This window comes from Epinephelus lanceolatus, chromosome 12 (genome assembly GCF_041903045.1).
Source record: "Epinephelus lanceolatus isolate andai-2023 chromosome 12, ASM4190304v1, whole genome shotgun sequence".
In the NCBI taxonomy this organism is placed as follows: domain Eukaryota; kingdom Metazoa; phylum Chordata; class Actinopteri; order Perciformes; family Serranidae; genus Epinephelus; species Epinephelus lanceolatus.
The window spans coordinates 11,602,501-11,625,027 of NC_135745.1; the positions used below are offsets into that span (position 1 = coordinate 11,602,501).

Below are 22,527 nucleotides of genomic sequence, written 5' to 3' on the forward strand. Positions count from 1 at the left end.
CCCATATAATACTTTCTATACATTTGCTATTGGTTATGATTTTAACATAATCTGGTGGTGTTTCTGTCAGTCATATTTACAATTCAGGGTTCCTTTACCTGGGTCAGACTCCTCTGCAAAAGCAATGATATGTTCATCATCAATATCGTCATCCTGTGGAAAGAGTAAAGACAAACTGAGTCTACTGGGGTTAACGTGTTGAAGTTACAAGAAGGCCTCTTCAGTTGTACAAAAAATGACCTTCGGGCAAGTTTGTTTTAAAGTTCTTACCCAGATCTCGTACATGTTGTGTGGCTGCAGCTTCCTCAAGGTTGGTCTTGAAAATCAAAGAGGAATAAGATGTTATGTTTTCCATTATGGAGGGTTAAGCTTTTACTTCATGATCATTGTAGCAAAGCATTAATGGGACTCACCTGTCATTATCTTCAATGAATTTCACCAGCTCATCCTCAGTGTAAGGTTTTCCTGGGATGACCACTGGATCATCATGGAAGGGTTCATAGAAGTCCACCTCATTGAGCTTCATATCCAGAGCCTTGGCAATCTGTAACACACGACCAAAGGATTATAACCAACAAACTGACCATAAAGGACCTGGGAACAATGATGAAGTGGTTTCATTTACACAACCACATTCATTTTACCAGTTTAGTTTGTATGAATAAATGCAAATTATTGGTCATATTGACTGTTTGATGACAAAACCTATGTTTAGTATAGTATAGTAGTTTTGAATGACAGCTGTTGTGAAGATACTGTATGCATTTTCAGTGTGTTAATTAAGAGAATGAGTAATAAATGATCATTGAGAACTTCTGGGAAGCTGTCTGACAACCTTTTCCCATCTAAGTGTTTTAAAGGGCAACATTTCTAATCTCGAACATGATAGTTACCTATTCTCGATCAAAAGCCTCTGCCTCAGCAAACTATTATGTAATACTGACTTATTATTACTGATTCCCGCAGCCATAGCTGCTCTGAACAACAGGCGCCGTTGACTGTGTCATGTTTATATGCTGTATATATGTCGTTGCTTTTTGTGTGCTGCTTGCCAGTGTGATGTGTTCTGATGGTGTCTGTGTTTGTGTTTGTGTGTCATTGTTTTTCATGCTGAGTCCAACAAGTACAGTGCTGTGGAAAAGAATTTCTCCTTGGGGACAATAAAACCTAACCTAACCTAACCTAATATAGGACATATATTTTTTAGTAAAAGTTTTTCCTACATGAAATTAAGGATGTTGTTCTTAAATGTTGTGTTAGATGCATAATACACAAAGAGCAATATGTTTTTTTCAATGATCAAATATCAAAGAGAGCTGAGTCTCCCTTTGGAGTTCCTCAAGGCTCAATATTTGGCCCATCGCTTTTCAAAAACAACATGTGTATGTTGTACTTAATTATGCTAAATCAAGATTTAATCATTTTTATATCAAGAATGGATCAAATTGCTTTAGGCTATATGTAATGTGGACTACTCAGCAGAGTATAATGCCCCAATTCCGACACTTCTCATCTCTATGGAACCTTTAGCATCTTTTAGCTATTGATTTGGCTCTCTGACCCATACACTATTCTCTCATCAACCTCATTTCAGCAGCTGAAAAAAAAGCTTTGGTAAACCCATTATGCACTACCTGCCCAGTGCCAAATGACAGACAGACAAAAGCCTATGACTGGCTAATTGTAGAAATTTTGTTTTAATACTCTCAGATTTTTAAGTTAGCATATTTTTGAGTTTTAATTAGTTTTAGATCAATTTTCAAACATCCATTCATACTCTATCTAGTCCTATTACAGTGTTTTAAATGTGTCTAATCAAACTTATGATAATAATTATTGTTACTCACCTTGGGACTGAATGTAGCATAGAACTTGATGTGAGGATGGAACTCTTCAGCAGCATCGACAAAAGCCTCGAAATCTGCAATTTTACAGGCATTTATCAAGTTGTTTCTGTTTCAAGTTTTTCAGCTCCTGTATGAAATATCTAAGAATAGACTTGTTGTTTTCATCATTTATGCAGCTCCTAGTGTGCTCACTTGAAAACCACTTTAAAAATCAAATCAATCTTAGCCTGGTCTCTGTTGCACTTGCTTGATATGCAATTTAGAGCAATTATGTTGGAAAGAAAACTGTAAAAAAGCAAATTGAGACAGGTTATCATGCCATCACAGTACAGATTCTTACGTTCTGACTTGTGACTCTTAAAGTAGCCCACCAGTTTGATGTCCTCCTCCTCGTTTTCAAAGCCTTTCAGTTCCCTACTATTGTCAATAATTTCCACTGGGTCCTCAAGAACCTATGGATGAAAAGGAGGGTCATGGAAGAGGAAGGAGGGGAGACAATGGAGTTGAAGGCAACAGGGAAAAGAAGCAAGTGTCAGATTTTCATCTTCGAAGAAAGCAAACTGTGATTTAGAGACTTTTTTTGCTAAAATAAAGCAGGCTATTAACTGGGAGATTATATCCTCACGAACATCATAGATGAACTCCACAATAGTGTCTGCTGCAAACTCGCCATCATATTCTATGACTTCATCATCTGAGAAGATAAAGACACTGTCGGACTCTTCAAGGCCTGGGGAAAAGAGAAGAAGCCCCAATCAGAGCAAAGGTCAGATATGCTTATTAGACGATTTGGCCTCATACTTCCCACATATTTACGGTTATGTTTAGTAAGAGAACAGAAAATATTAAAGTAGGCCTCATCCCACTGAGAGATACACATTATCTCTATAGACAGGTTAGTTAAAATCATTAGCCGTTATCGTAGGTGCAGGGGGCAAATCCCCCTCATTATTTAGAACATACGCATTTGCATCCCCCTAATAAAACATGAAAGTAACATAAGACTTTTATTTTGACACAATAAAACACATTTACATCATAAATTGATGTGGAAAAGTCACAAATTGGTGCATGAAAAATCACCAGTATGCAGGAAATTAAGTGTTTGATGGTCAATATTTTCTGGTGGTGGACCGCCAAACCTCCTTTTTAATATGTGTCCCTCCCCACCAATCCCCCACTCTTGTAACAAAACCTATGCCTTTTGCCATTATAGATGAAAACTTTGACAAATGACTGAGATGCTGTACTGGCTGGTCTCATTTTGCATATTGGCGTATGTTACAGGTCTCTGCAGCTGTATTAGTTTTGTTGAGTGTTTACCTAATTTCTTTGCAACAGCTTTGTCTAGCTTTGCATCAATGAGGCCGACTCCGATATCTTCATCATCAAACTCATCCAGGACCTGGGCTACAAGCTGTAAAACAAAGACATCACATAATTGAGGACATGATATGTCACTTTAGTGTAAGTCAATAAAACATGGGAATACAAGCCTGCCTGAGTGTGCAGTAAAATGTCTGTATCTTATGCACATTTATACCTTTTTGATAAAGCTGTTTCACTCAGTAGTTTCATTACCATAAAAGCCTGCTTTTCAGAGCGCTGCTTATGCACTTTCTAAATCTGTATGAAACTTGAACCTTGTGACTGACAGTTGGTTCCACCAATGGCAGCGCCACATTCACTGCCTGACTGCATTGAGGAAGTGGTTTGAGGGTTGTCTCAGTGTGTTTGGAGGGTAAAAAGTGTGCATGTACAACACACACACACACACACACACACACACACACACACACACACACACACACACACACACACATGGGTGCACACTGGTGTCAGAGATCTTGAGCAGCTGCTTTTACTGGCATAAATAGTTTGACTAAGTAGGCTGTCCTGCAGGTTGTTGTGCAGATAATTCCTAGCATTTCTTTTAATTTGATTGCAGTTGCGGATGGGTGAGGTACAGTGAAACAGTTTAGAATTTGGTATGTCAGAATATATGCAAATTATATCTTTGAAGTTACAGTGCAAAAGTATATACACTTAAAAGTATTTCCATTTAATGAAAGCAGTTTGGATCTTTCAGTCTAGTATTTTGGTTGTACTGTGACTTTAGCTTTTTTGCATTGCATTATATTTTGTTGCAGACCCCAACCTTTTGGCATTTAAGTAGGCTAAAATAAGCTTTTAAAGGGCAAGTGATTGAGGTGAAAAAGGTTTTATACTATCCAAGCAACTTCAGTATACATTTGAGGATAAATTGTAATAAACAGATGTGGGGAAAAGCACTGGTTAATTATACTGGTAATTTCCTATTTCTTCTTCATTTTCTTATGAACACTTTGATAAAACCAATAAATTACAAATCTGCAAGTGAGAGGTACATTTGAGATAATTACAAGTATTTGCATGGATATATTGGAGGTTGTTTATCTTGATTTACATATGTAAAATAAATAGATATAATTATCCAATCATCTGGACATCTTTTTTTTCTGCTGTTTTTTTATAGAAGCAACATGAAAATTGTTTACATGCAAAGTTGTCTTTAGACCTTGGTGTATCCGAATTAATCTGGCTGATATAATTTCTTCAGAGTAACCGATCCTCCCTGACTGCATGTAAAGTTAAACCAACAACTTCAGCATCTGGGATGGGATTTCATGGCTAGATCTGCATGTTTTCCAGCTTGGCAACGTGCAAATTACACTGCAGCTGTACCCAATTTTATCTTTAAATACCACTAATTTGTAGATGTACACTGAGACATACATACTGTATATATGTCAAAAACTGCTGGCAGCATCTGATAAAATGTAATTTCCTGTTCTTGTTGTGGATTGAAAATTATTTCTCCTCTTGTTAGTGCAGAGCCATCCCATTTTAATATCCTTAGCGCCTAAAGAGGACAGATATACATCCATGTGTACTTATCTATAATCTGTTTATATGGACAGTGAGCAATTTAATAGTGTGGTGCATTTAGTCTGGAGAATACAAGCCCTCTGATTTACATGGAAACAAAATTATTAAGCATGAACACATAGGCCTCAGTCACAGTGTCAGACCACGTTTACAATCTTGTTTTTTACCAAGAGAGAAAACACTTAATTATGACTTCCTCACTCTCATCATGTCATATATCATTTTACTTTCACCAACAGAGAGCCTTGACCTCTGAAAATTTGAGCCCTTTGCTGCTATATGTTACTAATAATAAATTCTCATCAAATGTAAATCATAATACATTCATAAGGAGAAACACAAGCCTTCAGGGAGCTTGACGCACCACAAAAGCAGCTTGGGACAAATATAGCGCCAGAAGCCACACCAGCCCAGGGACTATTTTGGTGAGGTGGCAGTGATGCCCAGTGCTCTGGGATCCGCTGACAAGTACAGTACTGCAAGTGTCAATCACAGCGCAGAGCTGAGCCGGCACTACCCGAGCCAGAACCTCCAGTGCTGGCCTTCAGCCCTGAGGCCGAGCCCTAACGCTCCCATACAGAGACAGAGGCTGTCGAGAGGACGTGATATGCTAAGGGAAGCAGTGTGTATTAATGTTTTCCCTTCCATAATTATCTATTTCTATTTTTTCCTCCACATTTCATGTATTTTTTTCAGTGTTTTTTTGTGTCTGTTTTGCATGTCAGTTTTAAAGGGAACCATCTGCAATGCTTGCAGTTCTCCTAAAAAATAACAGTTCATCAAGAACATAAGGAAGCCACCTTTCGTGTAGACTGTGTGGTTGGTCATGCCAGATGCCAGAAAATATGGTTGCCACATGATCCAGTGTATATATTCCACAAATTACTCCTATTATTTTTTTTTTTATAGAACTGCAACTTCACATTGGCTATCAGTGCAGTATGTATTGAAACAGTATCAAAAATGCTGTTTGAGAACCAGTCAGATCTGTATTGTGCGAGGCTCTAATTTCGCTCTCTGTCTTTGGTCCAATTTAAAATGGCTGCTATTTCTGGGTGGCTATGAACATGGAATCAACTTGATATATTGAAATTGATGAGGACAAGAAATGCAACTACAACTTTTCCTGGAAATGCGGTGCATGAGTATGTCACATTTGATATTGTGTTTTTTTTTTTTTTTTTTTTTTTTTTTTTTTTTTTTAGGTAACCAGAGAACCAACCCAGGTCAGCTGTGGTTTGATGCTGTTTGTGAGCTGATACTGAAAGCTTGCTATATGATGATGTAATGTTTCTGTGAGGAATGTGATAAAATTGCTGAGTACTCAGCTGACGGGAGGCCTGAGGTATACTGATAGAGGTGTGTTAAGCACATCAACTACCACACACACACACACACACACACACACACACACACACAGAAGCACACACACACACACACACACACACACACACACACACACACAGAAGCACACAATGTACACAAGTTCAACCTTTGCCAGAATAAATGATATCTTGGGTCCTCACAGCTCAGCTCTTTGCCTTGGGTGGACAACACTGACGACACACAGCAGGCTTGTGACACATTTTTGGGACTTCACCAATCAGCATTTCTGAATCCAGCAAAGCTATTTTCCTCCTTGTAGCATCACTTTCCCATGATAACTATCCCTGTGTTCAAATTCACATTTCAAATCTACGTCAACAAATATGAAGAGAAATATGTATTTCCTCTCCTTGTAACCAAACAGTTACATCTTTACTATGAATCTCTTTTTATGTTTTTCATTTGTTTCTTAAACCAGCAGTATACTGCCACAAACTTCACACAGCAGGATTCAAATCCTGTGCAACTGGAATAAATTAAGCTAAATCAAAATACAACATTGACTAGAACTTTCAACTTAACTTGTCAAAGCAACTTTAAGTTCAAGGCTGTGTAATGTTTCTGTGTGCTTTGCATTATTAAGCCTTGCATTATGAAGCTTTCTCATTAGCAAGCTATCCTCCCTATGCTACCCATAGTCCCCATCTCAACCCACCTCAAGGGTCAACTCCTCAATCTCAAATTGTTTCTGGGCGACGCGGCTGGATCCGGGATGGTCATGGTAGTACACCACCATAACATCGTACTTCTTCATCACAGACTTATAGTTCTTGAGGTTGAGGTCGTGGACACGGTCCTTGCCATCATACTCTGGAAAGTCCAAGCTATCCTTGCCCAGTGATAGCCCTCCAAAGGACAGCAAGATGGTCACAAAAACCCAGGTCCACTTCATGGCTCCTCTCTAAGATTTTGTAGGTGTCTTCACAGTTTCAGAAAGTAAAAGAAGGGGCGCCAAAAACCACAAAAAACAAAATAGTTTGTTAAAAGTATGGAGAACCCCTTCCAATCCGCGTCACCCAGAAGAGAGCAAGACCAACTCTTGCATCCACCTTATTAAAAAACCTCACATGGGCAACTAGCAGTTGGGCACAGGGTACAAGAGGGGTTGGGCTAAGCTTGACATAGGTGCGAGTGTATGTCTATGTGGGGTGTAATCAGGGAAGATGAGGTGGGGGCCACTGTGGTTGCTGGGGTGACAACTTTACGTGTTTGCATGTGTGTGTGTGTGTATGTGTGTGTGTGTGTGTGTGTGCTTGAGTGTGTTTTGCAGACCTGTAAAAGTGGGTGGAGTGAAGAGATGAAAACCATCCTGCTCTCTTTCTCTCTCTACCCAACAGGAGATGACACTGATAGAGGCGGAGAGAGATGGTGCAAAAGCAAGGAATAAAGAGAGAAAGACGGATGGGACATGTGTGCGTCTATGTGTGTGTGTGTGTTTGTATGTGTATGTGTATGTGTCTTATGTCTGTGTGTCTTGAGCCCGTCTGCTTTGCGGCAACTGAAAAAACTTGTTATGATGGATTTAGAGGTGGCTGCAAATATGAGGGACTCTTTTCCCTTATTAAGTGTAGATGGAGGCTTGGATCCCAGCTAAAAATAATGGATGCAGGACAGAGAAGTACATATCAGGAGGGGGTGCCGGTGTCTAGTTTGCTTCTGCTGGCACTGGCGCAGCGCTAGAATGTGGTGGTGGGTCACTCTGGGACATGGAGAGAGGAGAGGGCGGTGCACCTGCTGAGGATTCAGTGCATAGGTGTCACTTAGCCCTGACTCAAGAAGAAAGTGAAACATAGAGTTTTACGGGGGGGCATGTGGCAGTTTTTTGGATCTTTTTGAGTCTGATCCATCTGTACATACAGTACACGTGTGTCCAGTGCAATGCGTGCATGTGCTTGAGATGATCGCATGTGATATTACTTTACAGATTGAAAGGGAAGAGGTGGGCTATAAATAAACACAGGCGACATGGTACTGTACTCCATCAGAGCCCCAAAACACACGTACACAACGCACCCCTCTTTTCTGTAGCAGGACGTGCAGCCTACAGTATTAAAATAGAAAGATTTTGTTTGAAGGGAGTCAGTCAAAGATGCTCCAACTGTGTGTGTGTGGTAGTTATGGTCCAGGGCAGGGCAGGGGCACATCCCTCAAAATGGGATGATGATTTGCAAGTGCTAATCAATCAACCATCAGTAATGTTAGCTATTTTAGCTAAGTTACCTGCAGTTAATTTGCCACACACTCATCCAGCAACCAACAATGTGCAGAAGAATCTGTACAAAAATACCACATATGCAATAGTGCTCACAGATGAATTCAACTTACGTTAAATGTTAACGACACAGTAGTAGCTTTCACTTACAGTATTGCATATAGTATATTGTATAGATATACTTGCTTATAATAAATCATATAATATAGTTAGGAAATGAGTTTTCAAATTTAAAATTCTTTCTCAGTCCCCCTAAATGCAGACTCCATAGCTAGCCTTAGTAGAGGGGTGGTATGCAGTTATGTGTGGTGTCAATAAAGCTAACTGTGGCTCACTGTGTTACTGTAAACATGTAATAAAAGGATATGAGATAGTGATAGTGAGTGTCATTTACATCCTATGCTGTCACATGACACCCTCCAGAACATCCCTTCGCCTACATAATCATTTTCTGTTCCTATGACTTGAGGGGAAATTTATAAATGACAAAATATTTCACTCACTTTGTATGTGTGGTTTAACTATGAGGAGTGAGCCATACAATTTGTTTGTTCAGACACTATTCTGTGCTTTCAAATGTACTCAAACCACCTGCAGCATGTAGTATTGTTTTTATAGCAAATAGCGACAGTATTTCTCTACAAACTGAAACTGTCAAGCATTGCACATGGTTGGCAACTTCCCATTCAGCAATGTCACAGCAGGTGTTTTGACTTTGATGTTGATTTAACACACCTGTGTGGCATCACTGACTGAGGTGTGGTCACCAGTGCAATGCAGTGTTGTTTTTTACCCCCTTTGACCTTTGCTGTGGATTTACCCTTTGCTGAACAGAACACGGAGCCTTCCTGTTATTGTATTTTTTATTTTATGAACAACATACCTACATTAATGACTGCTGAATTTCATGTAGCTGCCTCAGTTTCAGAGTCCTTATGTGCACACTGGTTCACTGTCACACTGTCATGGGACACTTGAATAAAATAGCTCCATTGTTACTTTTAATAGTGCTTTGCTATAAAAAGTCAGCATGGTTGCTGCGAAAAGGGGCCTCTGTAGAGTTTTCACCTTTTTGTGTGACGTTTTAGAAAATCCCCTTAACACCTTCATAGTATTTTTTAATAGCTCTCAGGCTCTCCAAGTATGCTGATACGATGTGGAAAATTTGCTCCCCAAAAATCAAAATAGTCCTTTAATCTTTAAGGGTCATGTTTGTCCCACTAGGCCTATAAAGAATCATGAATGTGTTTGTTATCATGAGTCGACACAAGTGCATAGGTGGAGAGTCCTCTTTGTAATGGTTTGTCCACAGGAGGGAGCTTTCATTTCTGTTCACTCATGTCTGCAGCAGTTGCCTCCGCTGGTCAGTAGATGACACTCTGCTTAAATTTTAACTGTGATTATAATCCTAATCCAGTTGGGTCTCTGAGCTGAGCTGAGCCCTGTGTGACATTACTATCAATTTAGATGCTGCAAATTTTAAGAATTTTTAATGGACAGTTAAAATTAAAATATAGCACGGTATGCTTTACAGACATTTTTCTTTACATATTTTATTTTATTGTCAGTAAGTCAGTGTTTGAGGTGTTTAATATGTGTACGGAATATTAATACAACTGTATTTAACTGAAGCCTATCTTTAATACATGTAAAGGACATGACTTAATTTCATTTTAACAGTTGTAAGTATTTGTGTTTTATATGACAGCTCTGACAATGTCTATAAAATCTATACTTCAGTGAATGTTGGTCAGTGTGTTCAAAGGGTGACCAGAGGGTGCGGGGTTATATTGTTGCTGCCCTATGGGCGGTGCTAAAGAACAATAATATTTCATAACATGTTGAAGGAACACTCCTAAAGATTGTCTTCATTTTATGGATGAGTGAAACCGAAACTGCTCCTTAAGGTAGGTGCCGCGGGTTAAAACTAACTACAGTACAGACTGGGTGTCAGTATTAGTTTGTATACTTTCAACGGAGTTAAAGGCAAGACCCTCTTATGTGGCTAAGAACATTAGCGGACGTTAGCTGGTAGTCTACAGTGTTTGAGAGTAGGTTACCGCTTTCTCCACAGCTGCTTCACAGTGTATTGCTGTAGTTAGGAATTATAGAGGGATAAACAATGATGCATTCACGGTCTTGAAGGTACTGCTGAGAGATGCTTCACACCGAGCTAATATCTGTTAAACAATTACCTTTAGCTTTAGTAGTGAAGCTGTACACAGTCTGTTAGATAATTCAGGAAAAGAAATAGAGTGCAGATAAGCCTTAAACAACTATGAGACAATGCCCCAGTCGATTATAGATCACTTCATCAGGGTTTTGGTCATTACACATGTATGTAATCTAACAGTTAAGGGTCAGAGGGCTGGAACTTATCGATAAATCTATTGATTATTATTTTGGTTTATCGATGACTCCTTATTGTGTGAGTTGTAGAATAGTAAAGATGCCTTACTCAGTGTACAGCAAACTTAGATCTACAAATGTCTTGTTCAGTTCAAAACCCAAAGCTATTTAGTTTACAATGATATTAAAATAAGTGGCATATCCTAACATTGGAGAAGATAGAGTTTGGTGTTTCTGCTTGATAACTGACCTGAATGATTATGAAGATTGCTGCCAATTGATTTATGTTGACAACATTAACTATTCATTTATGAACCATTCTCCTAAATTCCAATGATGCTGTGACTGTTTTTACAGATGGCTGCAGCTCTGGCTGACAGAGCAATAGGAGCTATCATAGGTTCGGCTGTTGCAGATGCAGCAGGTAATGATAGTTTAAGTATATTATACTGCAGTATTGTTTTGTATGTTATGTAGTCAGTAAAATGGATTACGGTAAATTAGTTTCTTGGTCCCACCCTCTGTTTTGATACTCACTTTTTTCACTAAAATTTGACCATCCTAACAGCAGGAACTTTTCTGCAGATGTTCCCTTGAAGATAATACCAGTGGTTTGGCATGTTGTAGCACCCTTTCTATACTCAGCTTGACCTGATGACTTGTCCCCTACAGCGCAGCCACTCCACTGGGTGTACGACCTCCAGAAGCTGAAAGGGATTCTGGCTAAGGATCCAAACCCTGAGTTCCACTCTGAGTCAGCCAATCCCTTTTACAGGAGGCAGACAGGCCAGCAGAGCTGCTATGGAGACCAGGCCTTTGTTCTCCTGGAGTCCTTGTCTGAATGTGGAGGTAGGCTTGCTGTTTCATCTTATCGACCCAATGGACTGCCTGATGGTCACTTCAGACTTTTACATTAGTTGAAACTTTGTTATTTAAGAAAAAAATAAATCCTCAACTGCATGCTGACAGAAAAGTGATGTTGACAGTAGGTTTTGTCATTAAGTGTGCACTCCCATCTTTGCTGATACTATATTTAGTCCTTTGACACTTTGACACTTTGACACTAGATGGCTCATGAGCGGGATATTGAGCTCCACATCTGTTCTGGACATGAAGTGTACTCATCCTCACCACACCTGAATCATCCTAACATTACACCCCGACTGTAGAGAATGGTTAAAAGATATGAGATGATGGTTTATATGTATTTGGCCCCTTGCCACGCCAATGTAAAGGTCCTGATAGGTTCTGCAATATTATGATTGTGTGACTTTACAGTATGCTTGCCTTGTTCATGTTGTTTAACCTACATTGCCAGGTCTAAATGTTGACGATCTGAAGCAGCGCACACTGAAATTCTTTGGGCCAGGATCAGAGTATGACACGCCTGTCAATGATCCTTACAGAGAGAAAGGAGGTAGGAAAACTGCCCAATAAAAGTGGAGAAGTATTTTATGTTGTTGCAGAGAATTAATACAACTATTTTCACCTAGTAGGGAATACTGATGATGTTGTGTGACCTTGTGTGTACCAGGGCCAAGACCTCAGCTGCCAATCGAGGGACCATGGAGACATGCAAGTTTAAAGGGCTTCCTGAAGAATATGGATGCAGGCAAAGAGGAGACAGGTAATTCTGCAGTAATTGCAATACATTAAGTCAAACTAAGACATAACCAAGGTCCTGTTTACACCTTGTATTAATATACTTCTTGGGTGATGGCATCACAAGTGGACAGCTCTAAATACAAGGGTTAATGCACAAAATGCACCCTCAATGCATCTTGAGATCTAATTGTTCAGATCACATTTGGAGATGGTCTTGACTGCATGGCGGCATTCTCTCAGCAGTATCTATGCTAATGTGTCCCAAGGCCACATTGAAAGACTGCCTACGCAGATGATATCTTTCCTCTGTCAACTCTCTGCCAGTAGACACAGAGCTGTGGTCAGTTTAATATCTGCTTGGTTCGCACAAGCTTACACAGAAGCAACTATTTAACAGTCCCAGCAAACTCACCTTGATGCAGAAATGGCTTGACTTTGTTGTTACACCCATTAATAAACATTAGGTAACAGTTGTATGATGCTAACAGTTAGCCCTGTCACACCTGTCGGTTAAAATGATGCATTTGGTCTTTGCAGACGGAAATAATATATATGTTCACTTGCAAAAAGAGTGGGGAAGTGATATCCAATCACAAGTGGGCCCTCAAGACCCATTTAGAGATACTTTCAGAGACACCAGGTGTGAACAGACAGACATAGAGCCGCTTGCTTATGATAGGATCACCTAAGATGCATGCTAACACCAGGTGTAATCAGGCTCTAAGAAAAACAGCTCTGACTAATGTGTTGTATTTTTCGACAGGCTGTGAGAACGACTGTCAGATTGATGGAGTAGCCAAATTGGCTCCTATAGTGGCTTTTTATGCAGGAAAGCCTGACATGCTGGAAAAGGTTGAGCAGGCAGTCCGTGTCACCCAGAACAATGATGCATGTGTGGCAGAGACTCTAGCAGCAGCGAGGTTGGTATGTTTTCCATATGCATTAGTTTGCTCTAACTTTACTATTTTTTATTTCTATTACTTATGAGAATATTTAATTTTTAAGTTGGAAAGCAGTGCTGTAGAAATCCTTAAACTCTACACATCTAAAGTTCAGATTTGCAGAAGCAGATACAATGATTGAATTAATTCACTCTGTTTATTAAAAAGAAAGAGGAAAATACAAATAGGAGATGGTGGCCAAACTGAAATTGAAATACTGTTTATAATGGATTACACACTGATTTATTTTCCAGGTTCCTGGAGCATTTCATCCTGAATGGTCCTGACCCAAAAGCCTTGGACACGGTGGTCGATCAGCTCAGTGACCCGAACAGAAAGCAGCCCCAGGATCTGGATAAAGCAGTCACTGGTATGTGAGACCTTCAAGTCATGGGACTGAGTCATGGGATTAAAGGGTTTACACTTCCTCATTTTGTGCTTGTTTAATATACTGAATAGTTACTATGCTTGTAATGTTGTGGGCAGACTTTAACATGGCTTATGACTACATTCCTCAATTAAAAAATAAAGTATCATCCAAAAATGTATGTTTTATGTGTTTTTAAATTTTTAAATATGAGATGTTTTTTATATTTGAGTGACCACGAGTTGACTGTCTTTTCTGATTGATTCCAGGGCACCTTCGTCAGGTGAAGGAGAATTTATCAAAGACTCCTCAGGAGCTAATCCCTGCTGTGTTTCCAAATACCTGAGGTATTCATTTAAAGCTCATTTTATCCTCTGTCATCAGTAGGCCGTATATTAACTAGCAGAGATCAGTAATCGAGTACTACTTGTGACTCAGGCAGCTGTCATTTACTGTACTAGACAATATTGAGACAACCCTGTAAAATGCCTTCATGTCATTCACACCTGCTGCTGATGTTCTTTCAGGTTTGCCAGGTGCGTTCCAAGCAGCGCTGCATGGAGTCCTGACAGCCAAGCACTACGAGCAGGCTATCAGAGATACCATGAGCTGTGGGGGATGCACCTGTAGCAGAGGGTCCTTCATCGGAGCCTGTCTTGGGGCTCAGGTATGACTATGTGCTAATCTTACCTCTATTATATTAATATTTTGCCAGTGTTGGGTGTCTGATATAAACTTTTTTATTCTCACAGATTGGACTTGAGGGAATTCCAGCCTCCTGGACGTCCAAAACCCTGCATTATGAGTCAGTGTTGGAGCATGCCAAGAAGATAACCAAACACCACCAATAGTAACTCTTTTTTTAAGCAGTGTAATGTGTTTTTCAGTCTGAGGTGGCTGAGAACAAATGAAAAACTGTTCAGCTTTCACAGAACAGTGAGTGAAGGTTCTTGTCTAAACTGTTGGACGGCAGGAGCCAGATGTTTTTGTCTCTGTTAAAGTTAAACATGTTTGTTCAGGTGTTCAGTGACTGAGTTTTTCTGCAATAAAGTACTTCTGAAAAAAAAACAACATATAGAACATTTTCTGCAACTTGTGTCAACCAGTGATGGTAAAGCTCATTATTATGAAGATACTTAATTAAAAATAAAGCGCTAACGTATTCATTCAAATAATATTCATATCCCGAGTCCCTGAAAGACTGGTGAGAGATGTACTGTGCTGCCATAGCTATATTGATATTGTATATTAACTCCTGTGTGTTTAGTCATGGATTGATGAATTTAAGTTAAGGGGATTCTAATAATAGAGGACAACTTAAAAGTTTTGTTGCCTTTTTTCAAATGGGGTTCTCAAATATGTTTTCATTAGATATCACTATTATGTTGACTGACAGTAATTTACAATTTGTACTTATTACCTGTAGGGGCCAAAGACCAGTCAAGACCACCTCAAAAACGAGTCTTTGTGGTATTTGAAAGACATGATGAGACATGGATTGTAGTGGTGATTTGGGGGGGTTAGTCAAAGAAACTATGTTCCAATTATATTTCTCTGCAAGTAAACTTGTGGATATATATTTAATGGACATTACGTGCTGTTGTGGGTACCTTTTCCGTGTTTTATTGTGTACACAATACAATAGGTAAAATTATCTTATTTGTAATGGTTGATTTTTTGCTTGGACAGTAGGTCAAATTCCAAGCCCATTTTTTTACTTGTATGTTTTTATACATTTATTCAAATTTTACAGCAATTTTTTTTACTCTACCGTGCTCCAATCCAGTACTTGGTTTGACCCTTTTTAGGCCAACAACAAACAAAACACACATTTTTTCACAACAGTTTGATTCCAGGCAGTACAAGGGATGCTTTAAAACAAGATTTTGATAGTGGAAAAAAATGAATGTATAATAAATTTGAACAGGTAACATACACATGAAAAGTCATTTTAGAGACTTCATTTTTTGGTATGAAAGCTTCCTGTAAATCATTAAATGCATCTCTGTTACTTAAAAGAAGTGATTAAAAATTCACTAATTAAATTCGCGACTCTGTATTATTTTCTAGGAAATAAAACAAGGTAAACACTAACAGTCCTTTTACATCCTACTTGCTAACACCTGTTTCATTACAAGCACGAAGATTGTCCCACCGCAGCTACCGTAGCTGTGTCTGACGACAGAGTTGGTTAGCACTTGGGAGTCAAACATGGCCGGTAGAGGAGGAAAACAGAGTCGTTCTGGCTCTGGCCTTCCAGGTAGAAAAGGTGGAAATGAGCAGGAGGAAGAGGAGCAGCCGCTGCAGGCCGTTTTAGTCGCTGACAGCTTCAACCGGAGGTTTTTCCCGGTGACCAAAGACCAGCCGAGGGTAGGTAGCGAGCTAAGCTAACGGTTCTGCTAATGGTAGCTAACTGCTGTCCATGCTGAAAACAGTGACAGAGCTGCTCTGACACTGATAAAACATTTTCAGCAGAGCTAAACACGTGCCTTCTAAGTCCCCATTTGACCGGTTGTGTATGTTTTACTTTATAGTGCTTTGGGACTTACTTCCATCATGACGCTTTATTTCACTCATGACATCTGTCACATTTTAATTGATGACAGGCTTTGCTGCCGCTGGGTAATGTTGCCATGATCGACTACACCTTGGAGTTCCTCACTTCCACTGGGGTGCAGGAAACATTTGTCTTCTGCTGTTGGATGGCCAGTAAAATCAAGGAGCACTTGTTGTAAGTTTCACTCAGGCTGTGTAGTTATCCACATCTGTGCAAACTGATCTCAGCTAAAGATTTTGACTTGTCACTGTGTCTGACAGGAAGTCAAAGTGGTGTCGACCCACCTCTCCAAACACAGTCCACATCATCACCTCAGAGCTGTACCGCTCCCTAGGGGATGTGCTCAGGGATGTTGATGCAAAGTCCCTCGTGCGCTCTGACTTTGTGTTGGTCTATGGAGATGTGGTATCAAATATTGACATCAGTCAGGCACTGCAAGAGCACAGGTAAGAGATTAGCTAAGTCTTTTTTATAGTCTGAAGAAATTACAATAGTAGTGGTCCTTATGACTGTGGTGCTCTAATACTATGTGTCTTTTGCTTGTATACAGGCATCGTCGAAAGACGGAGAAGAACATCTCAGTGATGACAATGATCTTCAAGGAATCATCGCCAGGTCACAGGTCCCGCTGTGATGAAGATGATGTCATAGTTGCGATGGACAGCAAGACCCAGCGGATTTTACACTACCAGAAGACACAAGGGCTGAAGAGGCTACAGTTCCCCATGGTAGGAGTTTCATGTTTTATCACATCTTTAACTTACTTGGGCTTTGGACAGATGATTGACAGTTGCTCTTGTTGGTTTTGCAGAACATTTTCCACAGTGGAAGTGATGAGTTTGAAATCAGACACGACCTCTTGGACTGTCATATCAGTATCTGCTCCCCACAGGTTAGTTTTCAAACAGAGACAGGAGCTATTCAACTTATCATTGGTGATTGAGGTAACAAGGGTTTTTCTAATTTTTCAGGTTGCTGAGCTCTTCACTGACAATTTTGACTACCAGACAAGGAATGACTTTGTCAGAGGGATACTGGTCAATGAAGAGGTACTGTATTGTTTTTTTTAATTTGGATCATGTTATGCCACAGATGCAATTCACTGCATAATTTATTTTATTTCTGTTTAGATTCTGGGCAACCAGATACACATGCATACCACCAAAGATGGTTACGGCGTCCGAGTGTCCAACCTTCTCATGTATGATTCGGTGTCATCGGACCTCGTGCGGCGATGGATCTACCCACTCACCCCCGAGGCTAACTTTATTGACCAGAAGGGACAGAGTTGTACGTATTCTCGCCACAACGTTTACCGAGGGTCCGGTGTCAGCCTGGGCCACGGCAGCCAGATGGAGGAGAATGTGCTTATCGGCTGTGGCACTAGCATCGGTGCTAACTGTTACATTTCTAACAGTGTCATTGGTAACAATTGCACCATAGGTGAGCATCTAAAAACTATCAGTATACAAAGCCAAAAGTACTAATTTGTGTGTCTTTGAAAGTAGAGATTTTATACAAGTACCTAATAAAAGTGGTATTAACTGTCCGTTTTTTTATCGGACCAGGTGACAATGTCACTCTGGACCATGCCTACATCTGGAATAATGTTCACATTGCCAGCAAGGTGAAGATCAGCCAGTCTGTGGTCTGCGACAAGGCTGAGGTTAAAGAAGGTGTGACACTGAATAAACAGTGTGTCCTGGCGTATAACGTAAGCAATGCGTGTATTTTCATCATTTAATCTTTACTGTAATTAGCTGAAAGCTGATCGATCACATTTATGAGTTTGCAGAACTACTCTCCATGTTAAAGATCAATGAAAATCTTTGCATGCACACACTAGACATGTCTCCAGTGCCTCCACTGAGATTACACCTAATGTGACCTCTTAACCATCAGCTGCTTTCACTTCTTACTTCTTACTTTCTTATTTTCACTTTTTCCATCCTGTATCTATAAATTAAAGCTCAACAGTTAACAGTTCAATTGTTTTTTTCAACACTTTCACTTCAACTGAAAGTCGGCTCATTGTAGTGATTAACCTTTAATTGACTGTGTACTGCTTTCAGTCCTTACATTTTAGCTGATACTTCAAATCCTTTCGATGCCCCACTTAACTCCTTAAAGGTATACATTGCAGGAATTATTCTGTTACCGTTTGTAACCACAACATTCCAACTTGGCTTGCATTTGTTGTATTGAAAAACCAGTACTTAAGCAAGCTAACAGAAAAAGGGCCAACTCTGCATTGCTCTTTATCCTCTCCTTCAGTGTTGGCCAGAAAATATGTCAGTGAAAGTCAATCCAGATTCACTATCGTTTTGGAGCTTTGCTGTGCTTGACATTTGGTATGCTGTATATGCATTTTTCTGCACTGTGCTCACAGTTTTCATAGTTTCCTCTTTGTTGTGTGCTGCCCCCAAATGGTAGCTACCTTTTTAAAGTCCAGACCTTACCTCTGTGCTGTTATTGGCTGGGGGCTTCACACCCTAGGACATCCTGAACACAGCAGAATTAGAAGAACTAAAAAGTACAGGTAGAGGGCAGAGTCTATGCAGATTAATACACTGCTACACACTTCTAATGACACATAAGTGATTATTGAAATTAATGCTGCACTAAAGAACTTTGCATGATAATTAAGTTTGTGCAAAGAGCTAATAGAAGACATTTTGAGGACTGTATATGTTAACAGTCATGTAACACTGTGCAGATTTGACCATTGCTGCTGAGTCCTGCAGTTTTTTGGTACAGCACATATACGTTTTACTCTGTCGGAGAAAGATTTTTTTAATCCACCGCTTTCTATGTGCCATTTGGTGGAATCAATTACTGTCTCTATCTCATTGCTTAATTTTCTGGGAACTTTTTTTCAAGGTGGTGATTGGACCAAACATCTCTCTACCTGAGGGCACTGTGGTGTCCATGCACCATCCAGATGAGGAGGAAGAGGAGGACGATGATGAATTCCTGAGTGACGATGCTGAGGTTGGTCAAAGCAAAGACAAAACCAAATTGAAAGGTGTGTATTGCCTGTGTACTGACATATATATGATTGGACAAAATGCTTAAATGTTTGTGGTAATGAGCTGTTGTCTTCTGCCCTCCAGTGTTTAACCCAGAAGAGGTTGGAGCAGAAGGCAAAGGCTACATCTGGAAGGCCAGCAGTCTGGATGACACAGAGGATGAAGAGCTGTCGCAGTGTCTCTGGGGTAGGACAGCAGTGTGGCCGGCTTGTTGAGTTCATCATCGTAAAACTACCATTTCCCATGATGCTGTGGTCCATGTCCCAACAGCCTGGCTTTGTGTCCTGTGAAACAGGTTTGGTGTTGAACCCTGACCCCGAGAGTGAAAGTGAGGACAGTGAGCCCGATGATCCTGATGATCCAGTGATCCCCTCCCCCGAGATGGACGATGTCAAAGGTGAGAGTTGTTAATGTCTTTTGAACAATTTGACTTCTGCCTACTGGCCAAAGCAAAATGCCAACAGCAAAACCAGTACTGATTGTAATTCTCCTATCATCCTTAATCTGATTACACTCACAAAATTGACATGTGTCTTTCAGACGGAACATCTGAAATTTGATAACGTGTCAGTGTTCTACAAATATATTACAAACCAGAGCGGAATGTATTAATCACTTAAAGGCTGCCAATAATTATAATTTGCATCACAGACTAGTCTGGTGACTATTTTGTATGTCCTAATTGTTTATAAAATGTCAAAATAAAGTGTACGGACTTTACCCTCCCTGTTGTGTCTTTGGGGTGAGACGTCCTTCTTCCTGACTCTTATTCTTTGGTCTGATCTTGTGTAGTCTTCCAGATGGAGGTGCTTGGGACTCTTCAGAGAGGTTTGGAGGAAAACATCAGCTTTGACAATCTTGTACTCGAAATCAACTCTCTCAAGTAAGGAGGAACTTAAGAACTGCAGTTCTGTTGCTCTTTGTCAGATTGTTTTTACGCATTCAGTTGGACACACTCTTTCTCTTCAGGTATGCCTACAACATCACTCTGAAGGAGGTGATGCAGATTTTAACAAGAGTGGTGCTGGAGTATCCTTTCCAGCAGCAGGGCCCACACCTTACCACATCACAATATGTCGCTCTGCTCCTACCGGTAAATATGTTTTACACATTTACGTATGTGTAGACATGATAGAATTAAAGATCCTCACTTTTAGTTCACATTTTTGTCTTTGTCTTCCTCTTAGTTGCTGAAGAAATGGGCGCCTGTATTTAAGAACTATGTGAAGAGAGCTCAGGACCAACTAGACTGTCTGTCTGCCTTTGAGGAACACTTCCTGGACCAGGAGAGTCATTGGGCTGCTATGGTCAAGGTCAGGGTCAATCCACACTACTATGTATGCTCAATAATCTGCTGACTCATTCAAAGGTTGATTGGAAAGATGGTGGGAATCCAACATCAGGAACCATGTAATTCTGGTGGGTTCTGTGTTCATCAAGCCTTGACTGTACCTGATACTAACAATGCTGTGTTTTTTTTTCTTCATCCAGGTCCTGATGAATATGTACCAGCTGGAGATCCTGGAGGAGGAGATGATACTGCGCTGGTTCTCCCAGGGAGCCACCACTGACAAAAGCAGACAGCTCCGCAAGAATCAGGGGGTAGGTACAGGGATATTTGGGTCTCATAAGACACTATTTATGACATGATTTCACAATTACACAATAAAGGGTCGAAGTTTGGATGATGGGTAATATGAGTGCTAGATGTGCTACCATGACAACAGAAGTAAAACATTTGAATATGGAGAGCAATAAGTTATAAGAGTTCATTAAACACAATCTGGCTTATGGTTCATCCTTCTTTGAATGCTAAGAAATACATTATTTAGATATAGAATAAAATGCATTAAAAAAAGGATTACCTTAAGACAATGTTGAGGAATATTAAAATTAAGCTGAATCAAATTTTTAAAAAGAATGGACAAAAAATGATGAAACACTGCGATAAGTCACTGCTGTTTAACTACTGTGACTGGATATCAACATGAATAGTTTTGCTTTTTATCAGGGCCTTTTACTAATTAACCAAAACTATGTATGGAAGACAAAACCAGACTTGCAAGGAAAAAAACCACTTACGTTAAAGGTCCACCGTGTAGGATTTAGGAAGATATATTGGCAGTTGAATGTAATATAATAAGTATGTTTTCTTAAATGTGTAATCACCTGATAATGAGAATTGTTATGTTTTGGTTACCTTAGAATAACATATCTACATCGAAAACAAGTCCTTGTCTACAGAGACATGTTGCATTGTCATATGTCTACAATAGCCCAGAATGGACAAACCAAACACTGGCTTTAGATAGGGCAATTCACATTTTTACATTGGCCATTGTAGTTAACGGCCCCTCTGCAACAAGAGCTTTGGAAAAACACAGATCTTTTTTAACGTGAAATTGCTTTATTCAGTGTTTTTACTGGTTTCAATCATCTGGTTCCTTTGTTTTGGAGAGCAGCAGATCTCTGCAGCTAATTCAGCTTCAGGCAAATACCTCCTGAACAACAAACACTGAAGGAATTCTAACCTGGAAGTTTAAGCTGGTTGCAATCTTCAATCCTCAAACTAGATGCCACTAAATCCTGCGAAATCTTACATGCTGGACCTTTAAAATAAAAGAAAAGAAAAATAAATCCCTTTTTCTACAATATCTAAGTACTATAGGGAATAACATTGTAACACTGATGTAATGATACAGTTATTGTTTTGACTGAGAGGAGTGTATTCAGTCATCTGGCCTCTCAGCAGATGTGTATACTGCTGTAAATAAAATTCTTGACGCCCCCAAATTTTACATATTTTATGTAAATACATTACATCACAACTCAGTTTGCAATTAAGAAAGGTCTCAATTAACTTTTTTCCCTTTCATTCATGTATTTGTGTTTTTTTTCCCCATCACTTCTCCGAATAATGGATTTCTCACAGCCCTGTCCCTTATGTTTATCCTCAACAGCTTCAGAAGTTCATCCAGTGGTTGGAGGAGGCTGAGGAGTCTTCAGAAGGAGAAGGGGAATAATGACTAGCACTTCAAAAAGGACAAAGACGACTATGTAAAACTTAAAATCTGTTGTGTGAATAAACAAATTCAGGCAGTTGATTTTACCCTCTGCAGCAGCTTTCTGCCACTAATATCCACCTTCTCTGTACAGTTCAAACTGACATATACATTATATCACACAGTGCCAGGTTTTGTAAGGACTGTGTGCTATGAATGTCAAAATAAATAATGAACCCTCAGACTGCCTGGAAATCATCATCTGTCTCACTCTTCTGACAACACAAAATATCTCAATCATAAT

The 22,527-nt window shown here is 39.7% G+C and overlaps 3 protein-coding genes across 5 annotated transcripts in view; 2 read left to right on the plus strand and 1 right to left on the minus strand.

Moving 5' to 3' along the window:
- Nucleotides 1-7,251, minus strand: part of casq1a (calsequestrin 1a) — a 9,773-nt gene extending 2,522 nt beyond the window's left edge. Inside the window, exons 1-8 of the mRNA XM_033649492.2 lie at nucleotides 6,817-7,251; nucleotides 3,171-3,264; nucleotides 2,477-2,577; nucleotides 2,188-2,299; nucleotides 1,848-1,921; nucleotides 414-544; nucleotides 271-316; nucleotides 99-153 (exon numbers count right to left, since the gene is read on the minus strand). Coding sequence (XP_033505383.1) covers nucleotides 99-153; nucleotides 271-316; nucleotides 414-544; nucleotides 1,848-1,921; nucleotides 2,188-2,299; nucleotides 2,477-2,577; nucleotides 3,171-3,264; nucleotides 6,817-7,053 — 850 coding nt within the window. The 5' untranslated portion in view covers nucleotides 7,054-7,251. The remainder of the gene's footprint in view (nucleotides 1-98; nucleotides 154-270; nucleotides 317-413; nucleotides 545-1,847; nucleotides 1,922-2,187; nucleotides 2,300-2,476; nucleotides 2,578-3,170; nucleotides 3,265-6,816) is intronic.
- Nucleotides 7,252-10,154: 2,903 nt separating this feature from the next.
- On the plus strand, nucleotides 10,155-15,675 carry LOC117271555 (crystallin J1A-like). Of its 3 annotated transcripts, none has more exons than XM_033649810.2 (10): nucleotides 10,155-10,280; nucleotides 11,080-11,146; nucleotides 11,395-11,571; nucleotides 12,041-12,139; nucleotides 12,257-12,349; nucleotides 13,091-13,247; nucleotides 13,523-13,638; nucleotides 13,905-13,982; nucleotides 14,163-14,302; nucleotides 14,388-15,675. In XM_033649810.2, exons 2-10 carry the CDS (start codon nucleotides 11,080-11,082, stop codon nucleotides 14,484-14,486), a joined length of 1,026 nt encoding a protein of 341 aa, XP_033505701.1. In that variant the 5' UTR covers nucleotides 10,155-10,280; the 3' UTR covers nucleotides 14,487-15,675. The 3 variants fall into 3 exon arrangements, with proteins under 3 accessions (XP_033505701.1, XP_033505702.1, XP_078029075.1); XM_033649811.2 differs by lacking the exon at nucleotides 10,155-10,280 and adding an exon at nucleotides 10,300-10,424; XM_078172949.1 differs by lacking the exon at nucleotides 10,155-10,280 and adding an exon at nucleotides 10,496-10,518.
- A 130-nt stretch (nucleotides 15,676-15,805) lies between these two features.
- On the plus strand, nucleotides 15,806-22,465 carry eif2b5 (eukaryotic translation initiation factor 2B, subunit 5 epsilon). Its single transcript, XM_033651024.2, has 16 exons — nucleotides 15,806-16,005; nucleotides 16,242-16,366; nucleotides 16,453-16,638; nucleotides 16,743-16,920; nucleotides 17,004-17,084; nucleotides 17,164-17,241; nucleotides 17,323-17,635; nucleotides 17,761-17,906; nucleotides 19,073-19,217; nucleotides 19,306-19,407; nucleotides 19,517-19,618; nucleotides 20,014-20,104; nucleotides 20,191-20,314; nucleotides 20,409-20,534; nucleotides 20,713-20,823; nucleotides 22,182-22,465. Exons 1-16 carry the CDS (start codon nucleotides 15,847-15,849, stop codon nucleotides 22,242-22,244), a joined length of 2,130 nt encoding a protein of 709 aa, XP_033506915.1. The 5' UTR covers nucleotides 15,806-15,846; the 3' UTR covers nucleotides 22,245-22,465.
- Nucleotides 22,466-22,527: the final 62 nt, after the last annotated feature.

What these genes read in the sequence shown, in the direction of transcription:
- eif2b5 (XM_033651024.2), top strand. Translation starts at nt 15,847, where the DNA reads ATGGCCGGTAGAGGAGGAAAACAGAGTCGTTCTGGCTCTGGCCTTCCA. An exon ending in CGAGATGGACGATGTCAAAG is followed by an intron (nt 19,619 to 20,013) that starts GTGAGAGTTGTT and finishes GATCTTGTGTAG; the next exon opens with TCTTCCAGATGGAGGTGCTT. An exon ending in CTCGAAATCAACTCTCTCAA is followed by an intron (nt 20,105 to 20,190) that starts GTAAGGAGGAAC and finishes CTTTCTCTTCAG; the next exon opens with GTATGCCTACAACATCACTC.